Source organism: Trachurus japonicus, unplaced genomic scaffold (genome assembly GCF_045865225.1).
Source record: "Trachurus japonicus isolate A0001 unplaced genomic scaffold, Traja_1.0 AP030908.1".
NCBI classification, from domain to species: domain Eukaryota; kingdom Metazoa; phylum Chordata; class Actinopteri; order Carangiformes; family Carangidae; genus Trachurus; species Trachurus japonicus.
Genome location: NW_028221041.1, coordinates 34758 through 55000, shown reverse-complemented (window position 1 = coordinate 55000; position 20243 = coordinate 34758). Strand labels below are relative to the sequence as shown.

General features: G+C 43.7%; 1 protein-coding gene across 1 annotated transcript; it reads right to left on the bottom strand.

Moving 5' to 3' along the window:
• Positions 1-6394: 6394 nt before the first annotated feature.
• Positions 6395-18929, bottom strand: LOC146959917 (uncharacterized). The gene is made up of 14 exons (XM_085772785.1): positions 18703-18929; positions 16681-16789; positions 16409-16512; positions 16200-16328; positions 16020-16169; positions 15827-15920; positions 15599-15666; positions 15253-15492; positions 15082-15162; positions 14847-14981; positions 14629-14691; positions 14425-14487; positions 13683-13742; positions 6395-13563 (listed from the first exon to the last, which is right to left on the bottom strand). The coding sequence occupies exons 2-14, from the start codon at positions 16787-16789 to the stop codon at positions 11230-11232; spliced, it is 3630 nt and encodes a 1209-aa protein (XP_085628911.1). The 5' UTR covers positions 18703-18929; the 3' UTR covers positions 6395-11229.
• Between the last annotated feature and the right edge of the window lie 1314 nt (positions 18930-20243).

Sequence of the window (20243 nt, the reverse complement as noted above, 5' to 3'; positions counted from 1 at the left end):
GGGGCTTAGGGGAGGACAGAGGGCTTCTGGGATCTCCTTCCATTCACTCATTTAGGTTTTTTTCATGCTGATCTATGATTGGCCAAGACACGTAAAATGACGCGCCAAGGGAGAAGCAGTCAGAAGGTACCAGTAAGGAGATGTGACAGCATTATGGTAGTTAAAGGTTCATGAGGCAAGAAATGCACATGCGTTTTAAGTTTTTTACTGCTAATGGGCGATGAAGCGTTCAAAACCAAAAAGAATGAGCCCGCCCGCGTATCTCTCCGTTGCCTTGAACAGGCTGTGTGCTGCATAATGCGCTGCAATTCTGGGTCCGAATTTCCCGCGCTGTCCGCGGATGTGACGTCAAATGACGCTGCATGCGCGTCCTCGACAGCTTCGGCTTTCACCGCGTGCGACTAGCGGTCGGCGGATGTCTTGCAGCCTGAACAGTTATGTGAGCAGCAAGTAGAGAAATAACGTCACTTTCTTACATTTTAATATTTTTTCATGCGAGAAAGTGACAGTTTAGAGTCCCAATCTGTTGTCAGTTTATCTAAATAACGTCTGTAAGTAGGTTTGCTCCGACATTTTTCGGAGGAGTGCAGAGCCACACACGAGCGGCAGCAGCGGCTCATCACAGAGGCTGCAGCCGGGGAGCTGAGCTCATCGGCCGGGCAACAGCTGTCCTCCTCCCAGTGAAGAAAACGAGCCGAGTAACTTCCCCACAGGTTTTTAGCATAGACTGTAAAAAGAGGTTTTTAGAGGTTTTCTGCCGGCTGGTTGTTTTTAGGAGATAGGATGCTGGTCTCGTTGATGAAATCTAACAGTGGCACTGTGGCAGTCGCATTAGTTCATTTGAATGAAAAGTGAAGCAAGCAAGCAAACTTTATTTATATAGCACATTTCATTCCGAAGAAGCTTCAGGTGTGTGTGAGCAGCGCAGCCTTGGGGCTCTGTACGTACAAAAATCACCATATTTAGACTACTTCAATAAATAAATAAATAGTTTTACAATGAGCCGATTGATTCATCCGCGGTCAGTTTATCCAAACAACGCCTGTAAGGAAATTCTCCGACGTGTTCGGAGGAGTGCAGAGCCACTAGAGCAGCCGAGCGGCAGCAGCGGCTCACAGAGGCGGCGGCGGCGGCCGGTGCTGACCTGATGCCTGGACGGTCAACCTCCGGGTGTCGCGGTAAATTGAGCACTGTACAATGAGCGCGGCGGGGGGCAACCGCCATTCCGACATGCCGCCATTCCGACATTGGGCCCTAATTGTCGGAATGGCAACACTTCACCCTTTAATAAACATCCCATCATTCCGACAATTTTCTTCTCCTAAGGTCGGAATGGCGGTATCTTTTTCTCTTTTAAACGTGTTGCCATTCCGACAAATCTTTTAAAAGCCTACCCCACCCCACCGCACCCCCCCCCCAAAAAATAAAAAAAATAGGCCTAACACGATTTTGCACTAATGATATGCCGGCGCAAAATAGCAGTTTGCCCACGTTTGTCCAGTGCATCTCATTAAAGCACACAGATTAGTCAGATAATTCAAACGGCAGACGATTTCAAAGCCTCAGATTTTAAGCAGAGGGACTCCACAACCTCGTAAACCAACGAAGGAGGAGATAGGCTTGAACGGGAAGCAGACCGTGCTTTCAATCACACACTCCGAACCCAGTTGTTGCACTTTAGAAAATATAATTCGGGGGGGGGGGGCTTACAAACATGTACCAAAACGGCTCCAAAATACGCACAAAAATCCAAAAGAAACGAAAATTAACTAAAAGATTAACTATTACTACTACTACGCATGCCTCTGTGCGTCTGGCACACGCGTCTTGGAGCTCTCCCACATTGGTTTGTGAATGAAAACTATATGTTCAGCTCCCCTTACATGTGAAATGTACTTATTATTATTAGGGCCCGAGCGGCGACTGCAAGTCGCCCAGCGAAAGCCCTATTGTAATTGCTCTGTTTATTAGGCCCGAGCGGCGAGTAGCACTCGCCTGGCGAAGGCCTATTGAAATCGCGCTGTTTATTATTATTATTATTATTATTATACCCGTACTCTTCATGCCCCAATTTGGCCCCTTTCCCAAACGCGAAAATGCCCCGACTTTTGCCCGGCCTCCGGCCGGATCCGAAATTCGATATTTTGTGCTGCTCGCCCATGTCCGACGCGAAATGGCGAAACAGCGCCCCCTACAAAGTCCAAAAAAGCCCATAGGGAATTTGGGTCACTTTGTCGTACACCTACAAAATTCGGTACACATATGTACCATACCCACACAAACAAAAAAGCCTCTTATTGTCATGGTGCAATGTCAACAGGAAGTCAGCCATTTTGAATTGGTCGTTTTTGGCGCCAAATTAACTCGGTCAAAACGATTCGCCCAATTTGATAGACAACATCTTCTGACCTAGCTGAGTACAAGATGTGCTCCGTAGGTTGATAGGTCAAAGGGCGTGGCTGACAGGGGGCGCCCAACTTTGGCGTTTTCGCCATCTAATTACGAATGGCTGTCACACCCACATACTTTATCCTATCAACTTCAAACGTGAAGGAAATTATGGCGGTGAGTCACTGATTCGCCCGACGTATCAATATCCCACTTTACTCAAGGCGCCCCCCGGTGGTAACAGGAAGTGACCATTTTTTACATTAAAAACTTTAACTCCGCCCACAAATTTCGCCCTAACGACTTCAAATTGGCTACAGGTTATGGCGGTGAGTCACTGATTCGCCCGATGTATCAATATCCCACTTTACTCAAGGCGCCCCCCGGTGGTAACAGGAAGTGACCATTTTTTACATTAAAAACTTTAACTCGGGAATTTGGGTCACTTTGTCGTACACCTACAAAATTCGGTACACATATGTACCATACCCACACAAACAAAAAAGCCTCTTATTGTCATGGTGCAATGTCAACAGGAAGTCAGCCATTTTGAATTGGTCGTTTTTGGCGCCAAATTAACTCGGTCAAAACGATTCGCCCGACCGGCTTCAAATTTGATAGACAACATCTTCAGACCTAGCTGAGTACAAGATGTGCTCCGTAGGTTGATAGGTCAAAGGGCGTGGCTGACAGGGGGCGCCCAACTTTGGCGTTTTCGCCATCTAATTACGAATGGCTGTCACGTCCACATACTTTATCCTATCAACTTCAAACGTGAAGGAAATTATGGCGGTGAGTCACTGATTCGCCCGATGTATCAATATCCCACTTTACTCAAGGCGCCCCCCGGTGGTAACAGGAAGTGACCATTTTTTACATTAAAAACTTTAACTCCGCCCACAAATTTCGCCCTAACGACTTCAAATTGGCTACAGGTTATGGCGGTGAGTCACTGATTCGCCCGATGTATCAATATCCCACTTTACTCAAGGCGCCCCCCGGTGGTAACAGGAGGTGACCATTTTTTACATTAAAAACTTTAACTCCGCCCACAAATTTCGCCCTAACGACTTCAAATTTGCTACAGGTCATCGAGATGCCATGCTGATCGAACGATGTGCTCCGTAGGTCTCTACGTCAAACGGTGTGGCTGTCCTGGCTTCTCTAAGTTTGGTGTCCTGCTCTACACTGAGATTTCCCAGTGCCTGTGACTGACTGTGAGGTGACAGTCAGGCACTGAACAAACCTTATACAAATACGCCCCCCGGTGGTCAGAGTGACCTGGTTTACACTTAGATTGTCCGATCGGCTTCAAATTTTACATGTGTAATCCCAGTCAGCCCCTGATCACAAATACCAATATCTGGCTTCATACAAATGTGCCCCCTGGTGGTAACAGGAAGTGACCTGGTTTACACTTACATTGTCCAATTGATTTCTAATTGATTTCTAATTTTACATATTTGATGAGCCTCCGCCCCTGATCACACCTACCCACATCTGGGTTCATACAAATACTACCCCCAGTGGTCATGACCTGGTTTACACTTACATTACACTTACACAGCTCTAACGCCCACATACTTCATCCGATCAGCTTCAAACATGATCATTGCTCCACCCTGAACATTTCGATGGATGGCACACCCACTTTACTCAATGTGCCCCCCAGTGGTAAGAGGAAGTGACCTGGTTTACACTTACATTGTCCAATAGACTTCAAATTAACATTTATGACACCCCTACTTCACATTTTATGTACATGACAGCAGTCCCGCCCTCAATGCGTTACTATGCTTGTATTTTACATTAATATTGTCCGATTTGCTTGAACCTTCATATGTTATGATAAACCATATGTGCATATTTGCTGATACCTAAACATCACTGCTAAAGCCATTGTAATTGTATTCGATACAAATAGCTAACTCCTTTTGGCAACCATAATAATTTCTACTAGGTTTCTAATACAAAAGGTCTTTTAAAGTTACTACCTATATGACATGGTGTACAGTGGTACAGAGATCAAATAAATGTCAAGATTGGATTCTGTTATATAATAAATGTTTTATTTGGAACTATATTAGAGAGAAAGACCCAACAGTTCCCACACACAGCAAGCACTAAGCGACAGTGGAGAGGAAAAACTTTCTTTTAACAGGAAGAAACCTCCAGCAGAACCAGGCGTTAGTGTGGGCGGCCATCTGCCTCGACCGGTTGGGTTTGAAACAGGGAAGGTGGAGAGGTGGGGGAGAAAAGAGAGGAAAGACAGAGAGAGAACATCCATGAACAATGTATGTTTTTATGAACTTCATGAACAGCTATACAGGGACCTACTGAACATGATTACTCTCGAAGAGGGGGTGGGGGAAGAAAGTGGGTTTACATAAATATGAAAGGAACTATATACACCAACACAATCAACATAACTTTACAATAACAGCAGTGATTTTTTTTTTTGATGTTTTTTTTATATATTTTTTTTGTGAACAGTACTTAACACCCAACACAAAACAAAGTTCAAAGACAGAACGGATGGCTGGAGCTCTGCTGTCAGGGTATGGGAAGTGTTGAAAACCAGGGCTGGAACGACCTGTAACACAGAAAAAAAAAACAGGGAGCCAGCCAGGGAACACAAACACTAATATACACCAATACAGGCAACACAACACCACATGAACATAAAATATCTGTCAAAAACTATATTACACAATACTACACACTTAAAAAAAAATTCTTAACCACATCTACTACCGCTACTACTCTACTACTACTACTACATTACATTACCCAGTCTAAAGCCGCACACATACATAACTACTACTGCTAATACTCTACTACAACTACATCTACTACCACTACTACTCAACATTACCCAGTCTAAAGCTGCACACAATCCCCTCATGATCACTAAAATATACTGGCAACACCACTGACTGTACATCATAAACAGCTGTTTTAACATATACGTGGTCAATAAGTGTTCCTCTCTCTGTTGTGGGTTGTGTCACATGTTGCTCAAACCCTTTCTCCAACATAAAACCACAAATAGATGAGGATGTTAAAATATTATCATTAAAATCCCCAATGACAGCAACAGTTTTATCTAAGGAGTCCAACCACTCAAGCAACATGTTGAGATTCTCCTTGAACAAAGACACTGGATATAATGGTGGCCGATAAATCACTACTAACAACATGTCAAAACTATCACAGGCACAAACTAAACATTCCAAGTTCACATTTGGCGCCTGGATGACATCACACACTAAACCATTCCGACAAAACAAACCAACACCACCATGTTGCTTCCCCTGTAGCTCCACCAATGCTGGATCACTACTGGAATATGACACACTTCGAGGACCACTATAAAAACTAAAACCATCAATCTGGACCGATTCTAACAAAGAATCTGCAGGCAGCCATGTTTCTGTCACAGCAATACAGTTAAGCTGCAAATGCTGTATACATGACGCCAAATCTGCAACATGTCCAGATAATCCCTGCACATTCATCAAAAACACCGAAAAATTATTTGACTCCAAGTTAGGTCTGACCACATTTTCAGTTACAAAGTTTGGCATGCGTTGAAGTGCATCCTTTATTCTGTCATTACAGAAAATGGCCTTATCTGCAAAATCTCTAATTATCAAACCTGATAGAGTCCTAACACGACTCAAAGCTACATAGGCCTGTCCTGGAGCAAATATCTTTTCAAGACACACCACTGCTTCATCTACAGTTATGCCCTGTGTCTTATGTACTGTACACGCCCAAGCAAGTTTCAATGGAAATTGCCGGCGCATCCCACCTTTCCTTGTGACCCTTTCCTCTTCAGGTTCTATGCCTGTTGAGCCAGCTACAACTACTGGGGTATGTGTACTGTTTCTCCTCCTCTGGGTACCAACTTTATCATCATCAAACTTAACATAAACAACCCGAGGAAACTTACAACCAGCCTGATAAACAATGTCAGTTACTGTGCCACATACCCCATTCACAAGACCATCTTTTCCCAACAGCAACTTTTCATCCAAACAGGTGTTAGATGTCTTGCTGTGATGGCTGCTCATCAACTCCAATTTCCCAGTTTTTTTACTGTTAGCAAAGTCCTGGGCATGGATTACCTCATACTCAGGGCATGCTGTGAACAGCTGCTGAACATTGTGCTCATTTACTTGTGCATTTGTTGCAAAAATGTGTAAAGCTGAGCGGACTTCACCAGTTTCACGGCTTTTCAGTATTTCAACATCACTGTTCAGCAAAGCAGTCCCTTTAGTACGTACTCTCAGCTGATTCAACAAACCAGCAAAAACACTATCCTTCTGCCTTACAATCGTTGTTAACTCAACAACCTTAAATAAACTGGACCACAGGTTAACAGTCACATCATCAGTATACAACGATTTCCCTTTAACGGGAGGCAGCTGATAAAAGTCTCCTACAGCAAGTACACACACATTACCAAACGGTGAAAAGTCACCCGTTTGTTTGATCTGCCTTAATCGACCATGAATGTAAGCCAAAAGGTTATGATCCACCATGGAGATCTCATCAATTATCAAAATCTGCAGATCACTCAACTTAGCTCGCAAAGAATTGAGCTTCTCTTCCCCCAAAGGACTGTACGGCAAGCGCACATCCTTCCCTATGCTAAATGTGTTGTGTATCGTTGCTGCATTCAAATTATATGCCGCAATGCCTGTCGGAGCTGTCAACAAAACACACACGCTATCAGGATGACGACAGACTGTTGACAAAAGCCTCCCAGCCTCATACTGAATAGCCCGAATCAGATGACTCTTCCCAGTCCCAGCACCACCTGTAATGAACACATGGAGAGGCTCTGGCTTTTTATCAGCAACACGCTCCAAACACCACTGACGCACCCGATAAAAAATGGACATCTGTGTCTCGTTCAGTGATCTGATCAATGTCAATCCCTCACTCCTGGTCATGACATTATTCCTTTTCTCCAAATGAGAACCTTGTTGCCTGGTAACCGATAAATCAGGAATACTCACTTGGTCTTCATCCTCCACCTGTGGATTATCCCGGAGTTCCTGAACGCACTCTAAACGCTCCACCTGAGCCTCCGGACACAACTCACACCAGGCATCCTCTAACAAGCCCTCATCATCAATGCGATTCTGAGCCTCATCTATTTTATCTGCTTCGACCTCAAAGTCACATCTATTTCCATCTACAATAGACCTGACTGAATGCCTGGACCCATCGCTAAACCTGACATAACCGCTATTGTAAAACTCTTTAAAGGTTACACAGTTAGCAGGTTTAAGCTGGGAATCTGTGCGATGCGGCAAGAACAACTGCAATATGCTCTGATAAAACAACTCTGGACTCTTAGTCTCAGAGAATCGAGCATAACGAACAACAGCTGGTTGTGTCCGTGTTCTCTTGGCAACAAAACCGAACTTACCATTCAACTTGATGGGGTTCTTACACTTCTCATTTTTAGTAAGAACACGATACTCAGACACAAACACAGCCAGACACATGTCACCAAAAACACTATCATCAGGTCTGTTCCTATACCGGTCAACAATACTAGTCATCCACATGTCTTCACTGCTAAGATCATGTGATGAAGAGGATGCCTTCTGTTTTAACACACTTAAAGGCAAACTCATCCTAACAGTACTGTCTCCTGTGGGAATGAACATCACCTTCCTGGAGCACTCTTTTAGATGCATATTAGTCAGTCTATACACAGCCTCCTGAGCTGACACATCCCTATTGTGTAAATAAACACTGCCCATCTTCTTGAGAGCTTCCTTTGCACTAACATTACCATCTTTAGAGGCCTCTTTATGCGCATTGCCTAACAACAATCCCATTTCCCGCTCAGCCTTGGAAATGTAAGAAATGATATAGACAACACAGGCATACGCATCCACTACAAACTGGATATCCAAATTCGCACTCCAGCATTTCAACAAAGGCTTACTGTAATGGTTAATCCACTCTTCGGAAACCTGCCTTTTCAACACAACTTCAGTGCTCCGTCCACACAGTCTATAAGCTGCCTCAAACTCTTCCTGAGTGATCCCTAAATGACCAAACAGGTGCTCAACACTATCAAAACTAGAGTTTTCCTCTGACAAAGCTGCCTTGATATCTGTCAGAATCTTGATAGCCTGTTTTTTCTTCTCAGCCAAACGCTTCTCACACTCACACGGTGCCAAGACGTTTGCTGGATCACGTGGACAACTGCACGGTTCAACCTCATCAGGTTCTCGCCGACTAATAAATGTCCGAGCTGACACTGGCCTGGGAAAATTGAAACGACAAACAGTGTTTTTTTTCTTACAGGTCTTTGAATGTCGTTTTGAATGTTGCTGAACAGTAGTGACAATGTCTAGCAACTCCTCATCTGATGACGGCAACTCACAAGTGACATACTTATCAATAAACTGAACTACCTCCTCATCAGTGTTCTTGTCTATCAACGGCGCATTCTCTACCCAGAACAAACAATGGACATGAGGAGAACCTCGCTGTTGAAACTCAACCCTGTAAAAGTAATCTTTAATCTTACCTATTGGATGAGATGAAGACATAAGAACCTCCCTGAGAAAAACATGCCACCGAAAATCAAACATTCTAGCTGCAGTGACAGGATTACGACGCAGCAAATCACACCTATCAGCCCACTCTAAATCCTCTACAGTGGCTGTTCGACCCTCCTGCTTCAGGATACTATAGAGGAGATTCGTCCAACGCATATCTGCTGAACTAAAGGAACAAAACCATGTTGGAACACCAAGCTGACGCACACAAGCCAGAAGGTCCCGTTGGGCTCCCTGCCAAAAAGATGGAGTGCCTCTAATAGGCCTAAGAAAACGATAGCCATCATCAAACTCCAACATCTTTTTCAAAGAGTCCTCACCTTTTAAAATGTCAGAAACTTTGTAAGACCTTTGACCCCCTTTACCTTTACGCAGAGCAATAGACACATTTGACACAACCTGTTCCACTTCAGACATATATTGAGCAAAAAAAAATGTACTCAACATTATTCGCAAACCTGCCATCTGCATGAAGGATCCTGTTGTTGAAATATCGCGACAAAGTCAAGCGATTCGGCCGGTGCTCATGATAAGCATTTCTGCCCTGAGGAAACGATACAGGGAAAGACTTTGCCTCATTCGTGCTATCACTAAGCAGCTTCACTGGATTGTTACCTTCTGCTGGAGCTACATTCAAAACATCATCAAAGTATTGGTCAAGCACCTCCTGACCAATATCAACAGGCATCAGACAGGTGTCCTGAAACATACCATGCTGCTGTCTATCATGCAAAAGCTCATCCTCAGCTGCTGCATCAGCACTGTCTACAGTATCTGATGCCCCAGGAACTTCAGCTTCCTGTTCCCTAGTAAACTCATTCAACCAAGTTTCATTAAACTCAATATCCTTATAAAGGCTATTAGTCTGTTTCAAATATTGTAATGCCTGCTTAATGCGCAGAGTGTCAACAAATTGATACTCGTAGTGCCCTTTATAAGTCAACTTACGCTTTAATTTAACTGCTACCAAAGACCCCTCCATATTGGAACGGGGCAACAGGTTACTGGTCTCTACTATGTTCGCTGGAACACAGGTCACTGGACCATGTACTCCATTTTGCCCCCCTTTAGGCAAAGCCAACATCTTCATGAAGGGAATGTGCAATGCTATCAAATGTTGCTCTAAACTATTCAAACAGGCCAATTCCGGAGCAACTGCATCAACTGTGAGATTGTTAGACCAACACTCAGGTGGCATCTCACCTCTATTAATCTTGTAATGGCAACTATAACAAATCCAAAGCTTCCCTCGAGCTGTGTCTAACAACTGACACGACAAATCACAATCCTCATTACACTTATGTGGGTAGTCCTCTGTTATGCAGTTTGCTGCTATTGAGGCTACCGTCTCAGTCTTTCTGTAATCATCCTTCTTACACTGCAAAACCTGGTGTCTAAATAAAAGTCGGTGGCATACACAACACACAAAATCAGGCCCGTGTGCCACTTTCTCCCTAAACTGCTGCATTACAAAATCAAACTTCCCGGTCTTCTCTTTCTTTACCAGCCGTTTCAATACAACACCAGCTGCAACACGTCTCTTATGATCAGGATTTTCATGATATTTCCTGATGCTTGCGGCTTTTACAGTGTCTTTATGAAATCTATTTAACCTGTATTTACTTTTACTCATTTCAATCATTCGCCTTCTATGCACTACATTATGCTGATATTTCTTTACACTAACTGCCTTAACCCTTATCTTATGTGCAAGATTCTCTTTATATTTCTTTACACTGAGGGTCCTAACCCTTATCTTATGTGCAAGATTCTCTTTATATTTCTTTACACTGAGGGTCCTAACCCTTATCTTATGTGCAAGATTCTCTTTATATTTCTTTACACTGAGGGTCCTAACCCTTATCTTATGTACAAAATTCTCTTTGTATTTTTTAACACTTGCATGCTTCTTCATGTTCTTATACAACACATTCTGTTGATATTTTGTCTTTCCATAGGACTTCTCATATTTCTGACGCAAATCATTTTTTTTCCTTCTCAAATAATCACATGTATCAGATCTAATCCGATTCAAGCTACCCATAGCAGAAACAGGACTCTCAACTTTACTATGCTGTCTCAAGCTATAGCCTCCAGAAACAGGTGCATTAACCTTACAGTAATCATAACAGTTCTGTGTTTGAGGCTGATAAACACAGACAACTGTCTCGTAATGGTTACCATTAACGTTATGCAAATACACACCTTCATCCGACAACCTACTACCATTACAGCTATATTCAAGCCATCAATCATTACAATACGTGAAAACACTAACACCCAAGAAATCAGCTGTGGCTTGAATCTCCAACTCAGTGGCCCAGGTTCCAACATAGCGCATCCTTGACACCTTGATGTATTCTGATATGGAGGAATACTCACTTCTCAGAATACTCTGGTATGTCTTAGGATTGGTCTCCAAATGCTTCACAGCAGCACGTCTAAACTTCCCATGGTACTTCTGTGTACCACAAATGGCCTGACTAACAGCCCTAAAAAAACAGTTGCCATCGCCAACAATCTTCTCTGTCTTACAAGGAGTTCCTAATGGACCAACAGCAGAAGATGAAGAATCCACTCGCTCTGACACTATGTTAAATTGCTTACACAGAGCGAGACCGACGTCTTTGGAAAGAGGATGGAATTGTAAGTTTCTACATGCTACATCCCCAACAAACACAATGTCTGAATTAACTGCAACGTCATCACTGTGTTTCTGCTTCTTTGATGTCTTACTTCTAAGTGTGAGCTTCCGCTTCTCACCTCTCTTGGGGGCTGCACAAACCACTGGTGTGACAGGACTCTCCTCAGCAGGAGCAGTAACCTGTCCTTCCGTGCAATCAACAGCTTCACAGACCACTGCTGTGACAGGACTCTCCTCAACAGGAGCAGTAACCTGTCCCTCTGTGCAGTCAACAGCTTCACAGACCACTGGTGTGACAGGACTCTCCTCAGCAGGAGCAGTAACCTGTCCCTCTGTGCAGTCCACAGCTTCACAGACCACTGGTGTGACAGGACTCTCCTCAACAGGAGCAGTAACCTGTCCCTGTGTGCAGTCCACAGCTTCACAGACCACTGGTGTGACAGGACTCTCCTCAACAGGAGCAGTAACCTGTCCCTCTGTGTAGTCAACAGTTGCACTCACACCCAAAGACAAAGCTGCCGGCTTCACACTAACACCACTGATCTCAAAGAGCTTGGGTGTTGCCTGGAGAGCTGCTGCAAAGTTAGAAAAGTGCTCAAACAGAAGCTGTACTGAACTGAAATAGAGCACAACACTCTTCCCTTCACCATCGACCATCCCATCCGCACTGCGGGCATGGGAGTCGACCACAGCGTACTGGCCATCTTCACCAATTATGGCACAAGTACTGCCACACAATGTGAAAAAACACATGTTGTACTTTGTACACATCCTACTGAATCCATCACTGAAAGTGGTATGCACACCTGCATCAACAAACTCTCCCTCGACAACATCAACATCTCCAGCTACAAATTCACCAAGATCCACATCAAATGTCTGTCCATCAAGGACACACTGCCGAGGCAAATCCGGGACAGAAAGGCACTCTTCCTCCTTCCCACTGATCATGCCGCCCTCCCTCAGGGATGTGTACAGCTCATCACCTGAGATCACAACCTTGTCCAGTGTATCAGCCTGCCATGAAAACACACTCTCAGTGGTGTGTTTCATCAGAGCCACACAACTAACAGCCACACACTGACGACCGTTGTATTTAAACCTCCTGTCGCCTTGATGGAAACTCCCTCTAACGGAAGTGCGACCCTGGGACTGAGTGGGAGCCTGTGGCGCAGCCGCCACCACAGGAACACTGCAGCTCTCTCCCTCAGCAACACACTCCTCCACAGAGATGCTACTGACTCCAAACCACTCTGCACCCAACGACTCTTGAAGTTTCTGGATGTGAAGCATCAGGTCCTTCAAGCACGTGTTAAACACTACAGCAGACCGACCTGTGTCTGAACAAGCCAACCCTGAAGCATTGCGCGTCCCACAATCCACCACTACCAGGTACTCCCCGTGCTGAATGATCAAGCTGACCGCTTCATGGAGATTCAACACGCACAGTCCATCCCTCAACAGATGCTGCTGCAGGTCTTCCTCCAACGCAGTCCCATCTTCAAACTCCTTGTAGACAGCCTGACTAACATCCACCCTCCACGTCTTACCAAACAGACCAAACTGCTGCTGGCCGAAACCTCCCCCTCCCTTTCCCACCCGAGCTGCCAACTTCACCCCCTCGACACGAACATCATCAATGTCTGCTGCGCGCCAGGTACAAACGGGAGAAAGACTATGTCTGACTGCTGCAATGACACTGCATGACACGTACACATCGGCATCTAAATGGGACGATGTTCTACGCAGGCTGCTCCCTACCACTACTGCTTGAGGCTGGTCTGCACATGTGCAAGGCAAAGGACTAATACATTCACCTTGAGGCTGGACAGGGACAGGCACCGGGGCGGGAGGGACAGCCGCAGGACGGGTAGGCACACCGGGAGGAAGAGTGGTCCCCGACGCAGCACAGGTCGACACAGGCAGTGGTGTCGCCTCCTACAATAGAAAGAGAAAGAAAAACACATTAACAGTTTGACACAGACAGGATCATTAAACCAACATGCTACCACATTATCCACAACAGCAGAGAGCTTTGCAAGGATCTTTGTGCTTGCCTCCTGCTCCGGAACCCGGGCTTCAGGACGGACAGTCAACACGGATGTTGAGGTCACGACCTGCAAAGAGAAAGATGGAGAAAGAAAAAAAAACATAACTACAAAAGGAAAAACACATTGATGTATTTCCCTTAAGGGGATAGTTCACCCAAAATTTAAATTTCACTCATTATCTACTCACCCTCATGTATACCAAGAGCTGTGAAAATTTTAACTCAGAGAAGGAGCAGAGGACTCTGAAAATTCTCTGAGCTCTTAGTCGACATGAGGGAGAGGAGAGAATGAATGAAATTTGAATTTTGGGTGAACTTTCCCTTTAAACTTTGTATTCAAGTCCTCTGACTGTTTGCTCAACTTCAGAGAATATTCCCTATGGATAAAGTACTGTTTCACATTTCACTTTTTAACATGAAAGGGATAGTTCACCCAAAATTCAAATTTCACTCATCTACTCACCCTCATGTACTGTAGGCTAAGAGCTGTGAGAATTTTCAGAGTCCTCCGTCCCTTCTCTGAATTACGGGGGATGTCCAAAAAGACACACCAAAAAACATCCAAAGAAAGTTGGTGTCCATTGACAACCATTATATGGACAAATTCTGCTGTGTGGAGCCCCCTGTAACTCAGAGGAGGAACAGAGGACTCTTAGGAGGAGACACCTCTTAGTTGACATGAGGGTGAGCAGATAATGAGTGAAATTTGAATTTTGGGTGAACTATCCCCTTAACAAAACTGCACCTACCTTCACCGCCGCCGCCTCCTGCACGACACTGGCAGACACCGGAGCTGTACGTGCCGCCACCACCTGCAAATACACAAAATAAGATCATAAATATCATCCTAAACAGACAAGCAATGACGTCATTTTTCACAGTAAGTTAATTCTAACTGCTGTTAACTGCTCAACCTGCAGCACAGTCTCCATCAGGATTAAATGATTACATACCTGCTTCCTAGCATGTCTGCGCTTCAGGGAAACAGGTTTGCATTGGCGTTTCACAGGCGGGGGCTAATGTGAGAAAAAAAGAGAGGATAAAATCGTCAAATACACATAACAACCCCTTATACACTAACACTGTTGCACTATTTCCAGTCTAGAAGAAACAAAAACCAAGTTTATTATATTTCACCTATCACAAGTACCGTAAATTTCACATTATTTACCTTGTTGCCTGTGGGAACGCCGCCAATAGCCGATGGAACAAGACTGTCCATGGCATCCAGAATCTCAGGAGAGAACCGGGCAGGATTCGATGGAATGTCACACTCCGCCTTCAAGGCCACCGAAATGTCATCCACCTGTAAGAAAGACATGTAGCTTCTTTGTAAAGCCTGCCATTTGTTAAATGAAGCAAACACAAACTATCACTGTCGTGTAGTTAAATAAGAACATACGTACCGTACACTGAACCACCTCTGAATCATCGTCACCAGAGCCGTGCTCCTCAGAGTCGTGCTCCTGGTCACCGGGGTGGCTACGCTGTAATGACAAATGGCACAAAAAATTAGGATCAACTGACAATGTTCTCTTTCTTTCATCCAAGCGCAGTCACAGTGTTCAACCTCTTACCTTCCTGCCGGACCGAAAAGTTGTCCACTTGGTGGGGGGGAGTCGTGGAGTACTGTCAGGGGTCTCCTTCCCCACCAGAACCAGAACGGGAACCACCCGCTTGTCAGGCGTTGGTTGAGGCTTTGGAGAAACCAGGTACTGCACCTGTGGCGGAGGTGCTGGTCTCTCCAGGTGCCCGATGGTGGCAACCCACAGACAGTCTACAAGAATAGCCATTCCTGCATTACCGCTGAGGTGAATCTACAATGACACAAACAAAAGATTAATCATTAATTTGAAAAATGAAACTTTTACTGAACATGTTGTATCACTTCATATTGGTGATATTAAAATACATTCTACTTACACCATCACGGGCCCAGAGTCGGCGGTTACTGAGGGGGAAGCGGTCAAAATGGTGATAAAACTTAACACCTATAAAAAGAAAAAAAAAAAAGAAAAAACATTGATCATTAAAAAACACGTTTCAAAAAGGCAGTGTCAATTTAAGGTCAGAAAACCATTAAGGTGATTATATTATAAATTATATAATTCTCAAATAGAATTGCAGCCATATCATTATTTTCAAACATACCGAACTGTTTCGACACGGCGGAAAATTGTTTCCGGAATAGCTGTTGGATCCCCTCCGTGACCTTCAAGCGTGGTACAAGGTCAGCGACAAAAACCTAGATATAACAACACAAAAATAATCGTTAATAACTAAAAAAAAACCTATGGACCTGTACACAGCAACTTCATTTTTTTTTTTTTTTTATGAAACATACCTCTGCAGACGGCCATTTGTTCAGTACAGTAGCCAGGTAATTAGCAAAGGCTTTCCCACCGTGTTCGGGGGTGGGACTGGCCGTGAGGTTGTTTCCTGGCGCAATGACACAGACAGCGTCAGGGGTCCGAGGAAGAACAGCGTGCTCATCCTCGGTGCTGAGAAGAACAGCGTGCTCAACCTCGGTGCTGAGATGATCTGCGCACGCCCCAGGAACGGACAGGAAGCCAAAGGTGTAGCGATCCCCTGGCATCCGCACGGTCCTATCCGCAAGCTCACGCAGATGGGACGCCCCTATGACAAGAACAAACTGGAACAAAAAGACAGAATTTCTCTTAGGATGAAAACAAACATTTCAAACTACTGTGTTACTTTATAGTTTGTACATACCTTCTTGCCAGGGACCTCGGCAGGAATGACCATTTTGTAGTGGTGCCCAGTGAGCTCCGAAAATGGCCATTGGCGAACTCGATGGCGCCACCCTGTGCCATGAGCTGTTGAAGATAAAATGATTGTCTTAAAAAAGGCCAACTTCCAGTAGTATTTAACCACAATATGTAAACACTAACAGACTATAGAAATGCACATAGTTAAGACTTCAACACATATGATACATTACCACATAAATGAAATGTTGATTTTAAACATGGAAGACTACTTACTGTCACCAGAAACACTGGGGGCCGGCTGAGGATGAAACACCTCAGCCCGTCGTGCCGCCTCCCTCCGCTTAGCTGCTTCGACACGACGGTGAGACTTGCCACGGGGCATCTACAAGTAGAAAGACACAGTCAATCAATCAATCAATTACTCAAGACAATTACTTCATTACTTTGCATCTACAGAATAACAGTTCATGACTGAAAATACTGTTACTTTAAATCCATATAATGAGGTAGCAGCCACTTTGTCCCCACAAGCATTTATGCAGCTTTAATTGTACTGAAACATGCTCAAACACATCACTGTAAAGTCAGTATTATTCTGATAAAGTTTTGGCCTAAAGAAAACTTTTGAAATCACACTAGTCCCCCCACAAGCACTTATAGTCTACAGATTACTCAATGAAACACAGCACAGGTACACAGGCTATTGTCACACCTCTCCACTGTTCTTATATTTAATTCAATTCAATACAAAAAAACTTTATTTATACCCGAGGGACAATTAAAAGGGCAGCCTGAGCAGTTCAATTGAATAACATATAGACAACAACAGTCACACGCATGCACACATGCACGCACGCACACACACACACACAACATCAAATACGAGATAGATAGATTTAGCATTAAAAACAAAGACAAAAACATCACCATGCTGTTTAAGTCTTTTCACTTAACAAAACCAAAACTGTTCACCACCACAGCACATTCTGACTTTAATCAAAAACAAGTCGAAAGACACAGTCAATCAATCAATTACTCAAGACAATTACTTCATTACAGAATAACAGTTCATGACTGAAAATACTGTTACTGCAAATCCATATAATGAGGTAGCAGCCACTTTGTCCCCACAAGCATTTATGCAGCTTTAATTGTACTGAAACATGCTCAAACACATCACTGTAAAGTCAGTATTATTCTGATAAAGTTTTGGCCTAAAGAAAACTTTTGAAATCACACTAGTCCCCCCACAAGCACTTATAGTCTACAGATTACTCAATGAAACACAGCACAGGTACACAGGCTATTGTCACACCTCTCCACTGTTCTTATATTTAATTCAAATCAATACAAAAAAACTTTATTTATACCCGAGGGGCAATTAAAAGGGCAGCCTGAGCAGTTCAATTGAATAACATATAGACAACAACAGTCACACGCATGCACACATGCACGCACGCACACACACGCACACAACATCAAATACGAGATAGATAGATTTAGCATTAAAAACAAAGACAAAAACATCACCATGCTGTTTAAGTCTTTTCACTTAACAAAACCAAAACTGTTCACCACCACAGCACATTCTGACTTTCATCAAATATGTCCACATGTCAAGTATAAAGACCCAGTCAATTAATTATACAACACAATTAATTCAATACTTAGCATCTACAGTTAATGACTAAAAATACTATTGCTGTTAAATACCTTAATAATGAAAGTCAACCTCCAATCTCCACAAGCATATATGCTACCATCGTGTGGCTACCATTAGCTCATTATCACATCAAAGAAGCCTCTTTACTGGCTCGGTTTCTCTGTCTAGCTCGGTGTTGCAACTGTGTTTGTTGGTCCTACTAATAGTTTATATGAGCGTTTAGCGGAGATTCTAAGCTTTCTATTGATATGCAGCATTACATGTCTCTGTGTGTGCTACCTTGTTGCTTGTGCAGACTCAGGCCTTGTCAGACCCCCAGATACGGGGGCTTCAGGGAAGAAGAGTACCGACTACCGACGGAGCTCACTGGGCACCACTACAACTTATCACTCCATAACTTTGAAATAACCACTGTGTCCTCCTACGTAGCTGCAGCTACCTAGCTCAGACGCTAACGCTACCTGGCCACGATGCTAACTAGCTGCTATGCCAGGCTGAGCTCAACAAAACGTTTCAATTAATTTACTGCAGGGCACAGCTTAGTTTGTAACACACCAACACAATTAATACCACAAGCAAGAGCAACACGACAAGGCAACAACCAAGCTCTAAGTTACACACAATGTACTTACTGTAAAGAGTGGCTGGTCCCGCCTAGGTGAAATCTGGGTGGTGAAGTTGAAGGTGGTGTATGAGGTTTGAGGTCGAAAAGTGTTCTCTCTGCAACAAGCTTTGAAAAGCACTTCTCTAGCAAAAGCCTCAAGGGTGTTTGTCTCTCGCAGTGAGTCTAGATGCAATGCTGCTCTACACTCAGAGTTTGAAACAAACGGAATGAGCGGCTATCGGCGCCCCCTATTTATACCGCTGGAGTTCGAATTCAAGGCGACCAATCACAGCGCAGCGCAAGCTCCGACCCCTTGGTTACTGTTGCTATGTGTCTTCTGACATGGGTTTTTTTTTGTTTGTTTGTGTGGGGTCCATGATCACGCCGGTGTGATCAGATCACATGAAAAATAAAAGTTTTTTTTTTTTTTTTTTTTTTTTGAAAAATAAAAGTAGGTCACCAGAGCGCTGCCATCAACTTTACTCGAAAGTGCGGACGTGAAATTCTCTCCTACTTTTTATTTGACTTCAATTGACCAAGTAAAACCGGAGATATGAAAATCATCATTTGATAGTTTTTAATTTGTACAAAAATGATTCGAACGTAAAAGGGGGCGGGAAGGGAGGGGTAGGCGCTGCATTTTTTTTCTATATCTTCGTCATTTTTTGTCATTTTACAAAACGGAAAAAAGTGGTTGAATCTGCTGATACTAATCTAAGTGATCAATATACCAGAGACGTCCGACGTCGCTCGGGGGAGGGGCAAAAATCGCCGAACCGGAAGCCCAGCTGGGAGACAGGAGTTAGCAGCAGGAGCTAGCGGAGCTAAGACGTCTTACTAGGAGGAATAAAACGTGTTTGAAAGTCGGAAAAAAACAAGGAGACGGAGTGTTTCGAGGCGAAAACGAGGCGTTTAGTGAATATCCATCAAGCCCTCAGGCTGTTTTATGGCGAGGAAGACCTCGAGGGTGAGGTGACTTCATCTTCATCGTCTGAAGAGGAGAGTGGAGTTGAAGAGGGGGGAGACACGGACCCCGACGATGTCGCCGGTGATGAGAAGTAGGTCAAACTAATCATGATTTTATAGCCTTTGTTTGTTTACTGCTGTATTGTAAATGTTATAAACTACCTAAACTAACTAGTTTTATATGTATATAACGGTGTATATTTAGGTAGGGTTATGTGTAGAGAAGAGCAGGGCTGAAATAGGATACAGAGATGGGTAAATGTTCAGCATTTTATTTTTCCCTTTCCTGACCTCTCATAGTCATTTCCAAAAGATGATATACTGATTTCCATAGGGTTTATTTAGTGTTATAGCTTTTATTATTGTTATTTTATTATTTATCTATTTATTATTTGTAAGGTTTTCTTTACATGATGTGTTGTAGGCTAGGAAGCCAGAGAATTACAATTTAGTGCCCACATTTGAATTCACTATTTATCATGTGCATGTGAACACTAACCTGAACAATCTCTAATTTGTATATATATATTATTGTCATGTGTATATACAGGTATGAGGATAATGGACCATACACTGAGGCCTACCCAGAGAGGACATGGGAGG

Bases quoted from the DNA above. Each gene is read 5' to 3' on its own strand.
- LOC146959917 (XM_085772785.1), bottom strand. From the start codon at position 16,789: ATGCCCCGTGGCAAGTCTCACCGTCGTGTCGAAGCAGCTAAGCGGAGG. The intron at 15,667-15,826 runs GTATGTTTGAAA...TTCTTTTTATAG, and splicing joins CGCCGTGTCGAAACAGTTCG to GTGTTAAGTTTTATCACCAT. The intron at 14,982-15,081 runs GTACGTATGTTC...TCTTTCTTACAG, and splicing joins CAGAGGTGGTTCAGTGTACG to GTGGATGACATTTCGGTGGC.